The sequence below is a fragment of the Mustela lutreola genome, chromosome 6, assembly GCF_030435805.1.
Source record: "Mustela lutreola isolate mMusLut2 chromosome 6, mMusLut2.pri, whole genome shotgun sequence".
Lineage (NCBI taxonomy): Eukaryota > Metazoa > Chordata > Mammalia > Carnivora > Mustelidae > Mustela > Mustela lutreola.
The window spans coordinates 154,893,174-154,904,819 of NC_081295.1; the positions used below are offsets into that span (position 1 = coordinate 154,893,174).

Below are 11,646 nucleotides of genomic sequence, written 5' to 3' on the forward strand. Positions count from 1 at the left end.
AGTTAAGAAACAACATTATGAACTTTTGTCTTAAACCCTACCTAGTGCGGGCTGCCTGAATAGGACTTTTATATACTTAACCCATTTTGGATCTTTTCAAAGATCCCTTTGTACCCCGGGGCTGAATGAAGAAACTGGAGGTCGGAGGGACTGTGTTGATAGGCTGGTGTCCCAGAGCCAAAGGACACCGTGCTTGTACTTGCCACGGGTCATCAGAATTCCCACCTTGGAAATCCGGTCTACCGGTAGTTTCCCGGTCATCGGGTTGTTTATGGATTTAGATTTTACGAGTTTCGCCCACACAAAGCCAGGACCACGGGGCTGCGCTCTGCACGTTGTGAGGTCGCGGGGAGAGAAACCGGGGAGAGACCGCAGGTGGGCAGATGGGCGCCCAGGGGAGACAGCTCGGGAGGCTAAGGAGCGGGAAGACAGGCTCGCGTCACGGCCCGTGGACACCAAGGACCAGACTCCGGCGGCTCCACACGCCCTGTCCGCAGGGAGCTGAGCATTTTGCAGAGTCCAGAGAAAGCAAAGCTAGGGGTGTCGGCAGGGGACCCCGCTCCTTAAAACTGCGGTGAGTGCTGTGTTCCCGGCGCCAGCCCGGTCCCGGGTGCTTGCCCGGCGCTCGGGGCGCGGCGGCGGGTCGGACCGAGGGCCAGGGCAGGCCCGCGGGGCTCCCCCGAACCGCAGCGCGCTCGGGGCCCGGGGCACAGTCGCGGGTCCGCCCAACCACCGCTCTGCCACAGTACGTCGGGGGCTTTTCACACAACAGTTTGTTCTCCCCGACTTGGCGCCTTCCGGGAGAGCTTGCCCCGCCCGCTGCCCTCGCAAAGGGCGAGAACCGGAGAGAGCGCCGCGCGGAGGAGAGAATTCCGACGAAAGGCCGGAGCGCGGCGGCCTCCCCTCAGGCAGTCACGCCCGGACGTCCCCGCCCAACTCCGCGCAGCACCCACCGCGCAGGCGCGGAAAGAGGCGGGGCCGAAGGGGGCGGGGCGGGAGGCGATTGGCGGGACCCGTTGGGCGTCCCCCGGGTCACGTGGCCGTCGCGCCCCGCGAGCGCCGTCCGCAAGCTTTTCCAGCAGCCGCGGACCGTGAGCGAGGTTGTCCCGCCGCAACGACCTGCGTCGGCTGCGAGGACTGAGCGCTCCCGTCCGATAAGCGTGAGGGAGGTGGGTCCGCGGGGGCCGCTCTCGGGACGGCTGCCGGGCCGCGGCCGGGGTTGGGGTGGACGTTGCGGGGAGCGCGGGCGAGGCAGGGCCCCGCGGCCGAGGGGTTGCCCCATTGGCTGGGTCGGTTTTGGCGCGCTCTCCCGTCCGCGCTCCCGATTGGCTGGCGGGCGCGTCCCGGACTCGTGCGCGGCGGCGGGAGCCGGCGGACCCCCGGCCGACCCCCGGCCTGGGGAGGGAGCCCCGGCCCGCGGCCTCGGGGGGCTGGCTGTGCGCGGCTGTCCCGGTGAGGGGGGGCCTCCACCCTCCGGGCCTCCAGCTGGCCGGGGTCCGAGGGGTCCGTAGCCTGGGCCCCGGGGGGAAGGTCGCTGGGTCCCGCGTCGCCCGTTGAAGACGACCCGGGGCTGGTGACCCTGGTGTCTCCCGTTCGTCTGCGTTCCCTGGGGACCCGACCCTGTGCGGAGAGGGAAGCTGCAGGGCCGCCGACCCGAGTACGACGAACTTACGGAAGACCACCCTTGGTCGGGGCGCACCGGTTTGGGCCGCGACGCTCGCGGAACCCGCTGTACATCGCCGTTCGGGGCGCAGCCGGGCGACGGGGGAAGTTTCACGAAGCAGCCCTGGCGCCTCGCGTGCTCTGCGCTCGGAGTTTCCTCATCTCGTCAGTCCCCTTTTTCCAAATACTGTTCGTGACCCAAGTCAACGATTTGGGGATCCCGGGCTGCGACCCGCAGTTTGAGAAAACATTGCTCTGTTCAGTGGGTCCCGGCCAGCCTTTGCTTACCATGAGACGGAAGGGGAAATAGGGTGCATCCGACAGTTGGGGTGTTTTGGGTTAACTAAAGCTTTCTCGGCTGTGCCTGTGCTGAGGTGCCGTGTAGAGGCATGAACAGGAGGTGAGTCATGGTCCCGAGTTCGGAAGTCGCTGCACCCAGTACAGGTGTAATCTACAGCCCGCAGGGAGGTGGGTTTGGGCAGGCGCAGACCTGTGCGGGCGGTTCCGAGTTTGGGTTTGCCGCGAGTCCGGCCCTGCGGTCTGGTTAACCACATTGCATAATTCCTTTATCTTCTGCTCGCTCGGCCTTGCTTCCCGCCCTCGGTTCACAGTGATGGTTAAACATTCCCTACCAATGTGAATACATAATCTCATTAGATCGGATATGAAATCACTACTAACGTATTGCTGGTTATCAGCCAATTTTATTATAGCTTAAAACTGCCTTTGAAATGGCAGCATTAGGGGCGCCTGGGTGGCTCAGTGGGTTAAAGCCTCTGCCTTCGGCTTAGGTCCTGGTCTCAGGGTCCTGGGATAAAGACCAAAGACCTGCCTTGGGCTCTCTGCTCAACAGGGAGCCTGCTTCCCCCTCTCTTTGTCTCTGCCTGACTTTCTGCCCGCCTGTGATATCTGTCAAATAAATAAATAAAATCTTAAAAAATATATACAACAAAGTTAGGATGCTATTCTTTTAAAAAAAAATTTCATTCATTTGAGAGAGGGGGCAAACAGGGGAAGCAGCAGGTAGGTGGGGGGGGGGAGGTAGACCCCCTGCTGAGCAGGAGCCCATCCTGGGGCTGGATCCTAGAACCCTGAGATCATACCCTAAGCCAAAGGCAGACGCTGAACCGACAGTCCCATAGGTGCCCCTAGAATGTTATTCTTTAGGACAGACTTTAATATGCCCATGTACCTGGTGACCATTCCTCAGGTTTGTTTTTTTTTTTTTTTTTTAAGATTTTATTTATTTATTTGACAGAGATCACAAGTAGGCAGAGAGGCAGGCAGAGAGAGAGGGAAGCAGGCTGCCCATGCGGGGCTCGATCCCAGGACCCCAAGATCATGACCCGAGCCGAAGGCAGTGGTTTAACCCACTGAGCCACCCAGGCGCCGATCCTCAGGTTTTTTTTTGAACCCTCTATTTAACCCAGGACCCCACCATGTTTTGTAAGTAACAATGTTTAGAATACTGAATTTTCCTGTTGCTACAAGGTGTTTCCAACCAGAATTACCGTGGGGGGGGGGGGTGTTGAGTATGGATAGTAAGAGTTACTGACTTTAGTCAACTGTAGTCATTGGTAGGACTGAGTGTGGGTACAGTGAGAGAAGATGGTAGTTCTACTGTACAGTAGTAATGATTTCTGTGGTTGTAAATACTTTCAACATCAGAAGAATCTAAACTCCACCTTCAGGTGCAAACCACTTTCTGTTTATGATATAAATTACTAGTTTTTTTGTATTTTACCAGGTGCATAATGAATCCGAGTATGAAGCAGAAACAAGAGGGAAGCAGAGAGAATGTAAAGGTATGTGACAGAATAACCATCATTTCTTAGAGCATGTGGTTTAGAAGCACTTTGATGTAATTTAACTAAATTTAATCTGGCCATCGTTTCTATAAACTTTGAAGTGCCGAACTTTTGGGCCGGAGGACAGGTAACATTAGAAAACTTTAAAAAAATTAATTGTGATTGAACAGTGAGTTTTGTGATCCCATTACATGCGATCTCTTTCCATTTGTTTAGGTCTTTAATTTCTTTCAACAATGTTTTGGTAGTTTTCAGAGTATTGAGTTTTATACTTTTGTTTAAATTTTTCTTAAGTATTTTATTTTTCATGCTACTGTAGATAGAGTTGTTTCATAAATTAAATTTTCTGTGTGTTCATTGCTAGTATATGGAAAACAGTTGATTTTTGCATTTTGAGTTTGATCTTAAATCCTATAACTTGCTGAACTTATTAGATCTGGTAGTTTTTTTTAGAGATTCCTTAGGATTCTCTGTAAATAAGATTGTGGTTGCTTTCTTTCCACTCCTTCATTTCATAAAATGACTCTATTAAAATCCTCTGTGTCTTGAGAATTGGTGTCTTTTTCCACAGAGACACATTCTACGTCATAATGAACGTGTGACCAGAGAACATCATACTTACTCCCATCGAACCCGCTTGTTTGCTCTGCTTCTTGAATCCCATTATGATGCCATCACTGGAAATCTTTATTTGTATAATAATAAGAACAGAGTTTAATTTTGAATTTGTAACTTTGACTGATTTTGCTCTTCAAGTTCTTTTTTTTTTTTTTAAGATTTTATTTATTTATCAGAGAGAGAGGGAGAGAGAGCGAGCACAGGCAGACAGAGTGGCAGACAGAGGCAGAGGGAGAAGCAGGCTCCCTGCCGAGCAAGGAGCCCCATGTGGGACTCGATCCCAGGACTCTGGGATCATGACCTGAGCCCAAGGCAGCTGCTGAACCAACTGAGCCACCCAGGTGTCCCTTGCTCTTCAAGTTCTAAGTGAGTTTACAACTTAATGAGGTTCTGCCACACAATTTAGAGAGTGAGGGAATGAGAGAGACCACATCTTCAGGAAAACTATCATTTTGCAGATTTAAATAGAGTAAATAAAAGTGATAAGTGATAGCAGATGCTTTCTGATAGGCTTACCTTGCCTTTGTGTCCTTACATTGTTTTTTTTAAATAACACTCTGCATTGGTAATTTGAGTCCGTCCCTTTCCATTTAGGATGCTAATATCTTCCCACTGATCTTTGTGTGTGTGCTTAGATATTTTGTTAGAAAAATTTTCAAATATTCAAAAATAGTAAATAGCATAATAATCTCAACTTCCCAATTTTCAACAGTTAAAAGTATATGGCTAATCTTGTTTCATCTTCATTGTCATTCACTCCTCCTTAAGTTGCCTAATTAATTTGAGACAGATCCCAGACAGTTTATATCATTTCAGCAGATCCTTATATCTAAAGAAAAATCTAATGTTTATTTAGCTAGAGTACAGCTATCTTGGATATAAAAGGACTGGGTTCTGTGTGGTTCTTGATTTAACCTCCAAAACTGTGATGTTGGGTGAATTATTGAGCATCCTAGCTTCAGCTTATGTCTCTGTAAAAGGAGGAAATGGGACTAAAACCAGATCTGTAAGAGTGAATTATAGGAGTTTATGGATTTCTTACCAATTATGCAAAATTCTGTGTGAGTACTGCTCTTGTATTGTTTTTTGTTTTTTGTTTTTCTTTTTTCTTTTGGGGAGAGAGAGAGAGAGGTTTTCCTGGAATCCTCTGTGGTTTTCTAAAAAGATTAAGACGCATTAGTATCTAAGAACCTGAACGTCTTGGGGCGCCTGGGTGGCTCAGTGGGTTAAAGCCTCTGCCTTCGGCTCAGGTCATGATCTCAGGGTCCTGGGATGGAGCCCTACATCGGGCTCTCTGCTCAGTAGGGAGCCTGCTTCCTCCTCTCTCTGCCTGGCTCTCTGCCTACTTGTGATCTCTGTCTGTCAAATAAATAACTAAAATCTTTTTTAAAAAAAGAACCTGAACATCTTGGCTCTAAGGAGTCTGTTTTTCCAGTGCATGATCTATATAAAGAAAATGAGAATAGCCATATTCTGTCGTGGGGGCTGGGTGCTTCAAGCTTACATGCATAAAAGTTAATCTTGAAAATGGTCATTTCTGTGTGTGTGGCAGTGATTTATCTGGCTTCTGTGGCCATTATTTAGCAGCAAGCATTTAAATGGATTAACACCTCCTATTCTTGAGGGTCCAGAGTTTGGTTTTTCTTCTGTTTGTCTGGAAGCTGTTGACTGATCTGTAATCTAAATTACATCTTTAATGTTGTTGTAATGTTTGTTCTCGGAGTAGTTGGCGTCAGTTCTTCAGGTCAGTAGTGAGATCATAACCGGCAGCAGAAACTGTCCCGTGGGAAAGGTGAGCTCTAGTGCTGGGAAGTGCAGCTGGAAGCCATAACTTTCTCACGCTGCTTCGGTGTCATGTTCTTGCTGCTCTTGTTTGAGTGTTCACCATTGTTTGCCGTCCCGTGGCGGCAGGATAACTAATGATTTTTTGCAAAAAGAGAGAGCGCTTTCAGATCAGGAAAGGAAGGCTGTGGTTTTTCCAGAACAGCAGTGTGGGCAAATTCACAGTATTCTGGTGTGCCCCTGGCCCTGACTTTGTGGCTGTCTGGGTAGGAATGGGCTTGAAACGAAACGTCTTCTGCAGTCAGGTGAAGATGGGGGTGTGTGGTCCTCTTGGATGTGCATTTGCTTCTGTGTAAGGTGTGTTCTTGAAAATTGTACTCCTTTGGTGACTACATATATGTGTGTTAGGGGATAGTCACTATTTAAAGGAAGTCTGAGGTGCATCTTTTTGAGTAGGGAAAGAAATATTTTGTGTAAATAACCTTTTCCCCCAGTTTACCCCTTTTTTGTGGGTTTCTACCATATAGATGTTATGATGTCTAGTAAGTTTCTGTTTCTTGTGGCAGACCTTTTTAAGTGGGAATGCGGATATTCCTGTTGGACTTTGGTTTCATCACATATGGTCTGAAGTATTAGAGCTTAGAAATTTTGTTACATTTTTTAACTAGCTACAGTTAGTTGACAAGATGACTATAATACAGCATGGATTGATTGTAATGTAAGGAGAAAAGCTACTTGTGTCAGGTTTAGGTAATGTGACCCATTGGGATTTCTTTAACCTTTATTATATTAGGGAACTAACAAGTTCGCTAGTTAAAAAAAACAATATATTGCTCATATATAATATTACATGGCAGACCAAACACTAGTATTCTTAGTGTTTTCTGTCTCCTAAATTATAGTAGGAATGAGAGAGTAATAACCCATTTGGCAACTCAGTAACCAGATAATAAATTCTATTTACTTGTAGAATAGTCCTGTGCCCAGAAGAACGCTGAAGATGATTCAGCCTTCTGCAGCTGGGTCCCTTGTTGGAAGAGAAAATGAGGTATGTATTACTGGGCTAGAGTGGGGTGCAGATGATACTGACTTTACATTAAAGATTCTTCCAAGATTTCCTTGATTGGAGACGCCTGAATCATTGAAACTTGGAAATAGTTCAAGAATAACCATTGTGTGTTCCTCACAGAAACGGTTTTTGATTTGGTGGTTCAGTTTAGGAAGTTGAGACTCGGTAGGAAGACCTGCAGTAGCACTGGGATGAGGTGCGGGGTTGCGGATGAGCCTACGGGAGCAATGTTTGATGTTTGGGGAATAAAATGGTAGATTCCTTCAGTTACCCCGTCTGTAAAGGAGCAAATCACAGTCGAGGGTGTCTGGACTTTCGCAGGTTTGAAAATTCTGCCTTTCTGTGGTACTCAGTTATTTAAACAATAAAAATAATTTCAGATAAGCTTTAGACCTAAGATAGTTGCTACAAACAAAATTCCTAAAAAATAACTACAATTTTGGTAGAATTTTCAATTTGTGTGATTTTTTTTTAAAAGATCCAAAAATGCCAGAGACATATGACTGTTCTATTTTTAATACATACATGACAAAACCACCCTGCTGTCTTGTTCGTTAGATCAAAATAAATGAGATTGATGTATGTATTTTCATTATAGTTGCTTAAAGGCTTGTCCAAAATGAAACACTGGAACGACCAGTTAACATCCAAGGCTACCAGCTCTGGAGTTGTTACTGTCCCAGAACACAGTGAAAATATAAATTTTAGTGAAGTTACTCAAGAAGCATATGATCTTATGATTGCAGGTATGAAAAAATATGCCACTTTTATCTTAAATTTCTTAGTTATAATCACTTAATAAATTGTTAACGTTAATTTAGTATTTAAACATTAAATAAAATAATCATTTATTATACTGTTCTGAACTCTGCCCACAGCCTCTTAATCTGGAGACACTATTAAATACTTTACTCAAATGTTTGATAATTTAAAATTTCTTACGGTTTTAAGTATACTGTGAATCTGGACAGGCTTTACCTATCTGTAAGATCCAAATATGGATGAGATATGAAAGAAAAGGGTCGTGATTAATACGACAGCCCTGGTGTTACATCGCCTTTAAGTGTCACAAGACTTGGAAATCGTCTTTTCCGAAGAGAAGTATCTAGAGAGGGACTTGGAGAAAGGGATTTGCGCGGCGGCTGAGCTGGGCGCGGCCGCGCACGGGGTCGAATCGGGATGGCAGGGGAGGCCGCAGAGGAAGCTGCGACGTTCTGTGAGCATTGTGGGAATATTTTTTAGTAGAAAAATTACTGGGTTTTTACAGCAGCATATAATAGTAATTGTTTTCAAGGTTTACCTAAAAACGTTAATTTATTCTAGAAAATCCGTCCTCTCAATATTGGAAAGAAGTGGCAGAAAAACGGCGGAAGGCGCTCTATGAAGCGCTGAAGGAGAATGAGACGGTAAGTGCGGAGCGCCGGCTGCGGCGGTTTGTGACGCTCCGCGATTACTGTCCTGCGCGGTTCCTGTCCTGCTCGCGTGTTTGCTGGCGGGCTGTGGACGAGCGCGGCTGGCGGCCCGGGTCGGGCTGACCGGAACCGGGCGCCGTTGTTCGGAACTTGGTGTCAGCGTGCCTCTCGGGGCCTTGGAGGCGCATCAATCTGGTGCGTAGCTTAGCAGACGTGGGGGACACTGAACTTGGTTTCTGTCGTGCAGCTTCATAAAGAAATTGAACGGAAGGACAGTGAAATCGCCCGCCTGAGGAGGGAGAACGAGGAGCTGGCCGAGGTGGCCCAGCACGTGCAGTACATGGCGGAGGTGATAGAGGTGGGCACTTCGCGCTCCCCGACGCGCGGGCCTCTGTTTCATCACTTGGGGCAGCGGTGCAGTCCGTGTAGTCAGTCAGACTTCCTGCGTCTGAGGCTTAGCTCCCGGTCCAGCACCGTGACCTCTGCTGAGTCAGGCCGAGTCCGGGCTTCGTCTTCCTGCTCACCTGTGAGAGGGCGGAGGGCTGTGCGCCTCGTGGGCTGGTGGGGAGACTAAGGAGTTACACCAAGGAAAGTGGAGAGAAGTCCCTGCGCATAAGAAGGGCCCGTGACTGTTGGATAGCATTATAATCGTGTCGCAAAAGGACAGCACTTTACTTGCACAAATATGAAAAGGGATTTACTTATATATGGAAAATTTTTCTCTTTCACAATTGACAAGTTTTTAGACAGGTTTTTATTTAATGTGAATGCCACTGTGACATTACTGTCACTTATAAAGCGGTTATTAATTGGTGTACTACGTAAGGTTGGTGGTCCTACCTTTTTTTTTTTTTTTAAAGATTTTATTTATTTGACAGAGAGACCACAAGTAGGCAGAGCAGCAGAGTGGGCGGGGTGGATGGGAGCAGGCCCCCTGCTGAGCAGAGAGCTCGATGCAGGACTCAATCCCAGGACCCTGAGATCAGAACCTGAGCGGAAGGCAGAGGCTTGACCCACTGAGCTACCCGGGCGCCCCCCCACACCTGACTTTTTAATTTGGAAGAAGCTAATGTGTTTATAAGAATAAGCCTGCAGGGGTAGGGGTTTCAGTGGGTTGAGTGTGGCTCATTGGGTTGGCTCAGTGGGTTGAGTGTCCCAGCTCTTGGTTTCAGCTCAGGTCATGATATGAGGGTCTTGAGAGCAAGCCCTGCGTTGGGCTCCACACTTAGCACGGAATCGGCCGGGGTTTTTCTCCCTCCTCCTCCCTCTGCCCCTCCTCCCTGCACACTCCATCCCGTCCTCTCTCTCCCTCTCTCATAAATAAATCTTTAAAGAAAAACAAAGAATTAGACTGATGACTATTACTTTACAGTCTTGGACTAAACAGTAGGTCTTAAACTTACTCATGTTCGCAAAAAGTCATCTTGCTGATAGGAAGAAAGTTTTCAAATAAAAGCTTTTCTAGTACTGAATCGCTTACGTTTTAAGCCAGGACAGAATTCTGTTTAAGGTTTTCATTTGGAAGTGCCGTGACAGCTCTCCTAACCGCCATGTGAATGTTGGTCCCCGCAGACTGGAAGTCAGAGAGCCTGGGCCTTCGCTCTGGGTAGCTTGCGAGGCCCTGGTCTGCAAGGCACGTTGTGCTTTAAAACGAGCACACCCTTAGTGCTGTGACTTTGCTGAAATGGGGTCTAGCATGGGGGGTACTTGAACAGAACGCTTGACTGACTGTCAGTGAATTTACCGGAGAGCTATTATGAGAAGCACCTCGTCAGGACAGTGAGGGCCAGTGCTGCCAGCACACTGCTAGCGGACTCGGACTTTACGGTGTTTACAGTAAATTGTTGGTTTATTCTTTCAAAAGCGACTGCAGGAGGAGCCTCTGGGTAACATCGAATCACCAAATAGTCAGGAGTGTGACTCAGAAGAGGAAACGGGTGAGGACTCGGCTGTGGAAGACCCAGACGTTGTTCCGTGCGTCGAAGAGGCAGTATCTTCCTCTACAGATGCCAGGCCTGGTGTGTGAAAGTCTCGCGTGCCTGACTCCCGAGAGATGCACTGCTGGAGTTTACCTCCACTAGCGTTCTTGGTAGCAGAGCGACGCCTATACTGCAGAGGGGGAGTCAGACCTCCTTGTTGGAATCCTGGGACCCCCGTTGTATTAAAATACAAATACTATGTATTTTTAATCTATGATGTTTTATGTAAATAGCATTTTCTCAGTGGTCAGACATGACTTGTGTGTATGATAAATAAACTTCAGTCCCTTGTTAAGCATTGTGCGTATCTGGGAGGAATGAAGTACAACCAGGCTATAAAAAGTGTGTCAAAGTGTGTCTTTATCTTTCTTTTCTCTGTTATCTTGGAGGAAACAAGAAAAACATTTTTTTTTTTTTTTTTAAGTAGGCTCCACACTCAATATGGGGCTCAAACTCACGACACCAAGATCAAGAGTCGCTTGCTCTACCGACTGAGCCAGCCAAGTGCCCCCGAATTTACCTCTCTTAAGACTGAGATGGTCAAGTTTTTACTCCCAAGTCTGGTTGTACGTCAGGCTCATTGTAGGGACTGTTAAGTTCCAGATGCTCTTAACGCGCACTTCTAATCGTGGAGTGGGAGAATCTAGGATCAGAAGCTCCCCGCGTGGATCCAAGTAGCCAGGAACAGGACCAATTGGCTGGAATAATCAGACTCTTCTTGGAAGTTGACAGTAATGGGGGGTGGGGATTGTCGTTTAGAGAAGTGGGGGCAGGCGAACGTCCACTTGGATGCAGGGATGTGCTGTGGATGTGGACGGGAGGTGAAGCTTTTTGTTCACGTTTCATCACATACGGTAGGGCATAGAGCATGTATACTGAGAAAGAAGCAAGAGGATGCCTTAATTAGGGATTTCCCATATGTACTGTTTCAAATGAAAAGGACAAAGGAAATTGTTTACTAAGTACATCGCATTGGGATGGAATATGTTCTGTGAGAAGCACTCAAATGTGTTTTGCATAGATTGGCAGTAAAGAGCTTTGTCAAGCTTTAAAGGATTCCTTTAGGTAAGGTACTTACCCTGATAGAACTTGGATGTTCTTACCTCATATTTAGTCTACCTCAGTGTTATTTGAGGGTTAAAACATAACTACGGTGCCTGAACTAAATGCTTTAAAAATGAAAGCAATTATTCGTGTACAGCAACATTGTCCAAAAAACAGGTGTTAGGGCTCCTGGGTGGCTCAGTGGGTTAAGCCGCTGCCTTCGGCTCAGGTCATGATCTCAGGGTCCTGGGATCGAGTCCTGCATCGGGCTC

The 11,646-nt window shown here is 47.4% G+C and overlaps 1 protein-coding gene across 2 annotated transcripts; it reads left to right on the top strand.

Moving 5' to 3' along the window:
* Positions 1-1,035: 1,035 nt before the first annotated feature.
* On the top strand, positions 1,036-10,628 carry GMNN (geminin DNA replication inhibitor). 2 transcript variants are annotated; one of them, XM_059179492.1, is made up of 7 exons: positions 1,036-1,169; positions 3,410-3,467; positions 6,841-6,918; positions 7,538-7,685; positions 8,263-8,345; positions 8,599-8,709; positions 10,216-10,628. In XM_059179492.1, the coding sequence occupies exons 2-7, from the start codon at positions 3,417-3,419 to the stop codon at positions 10,375-10,377; spliced, it is 633 nt and encodes a 210-aa protein (XP_059035475.1). In that variant the 5' UTR covers positions 1,036-1,169; positions 3,410-3,416; the 3' UTR covers positions 10,378-10,628. The 2 variants fall into 2 exon arrangements, with proteins under 2 accessions (XP_059035475.1, XP_059035474.1); XM_059179491.1 differs by lacking the exon at positions 1,036-1,169 and adding an exon at positions 1,408-2,062.
* The last annotated feature ends 1,018 nt before the right edge of the window (positions 10,629-11,646 follow it).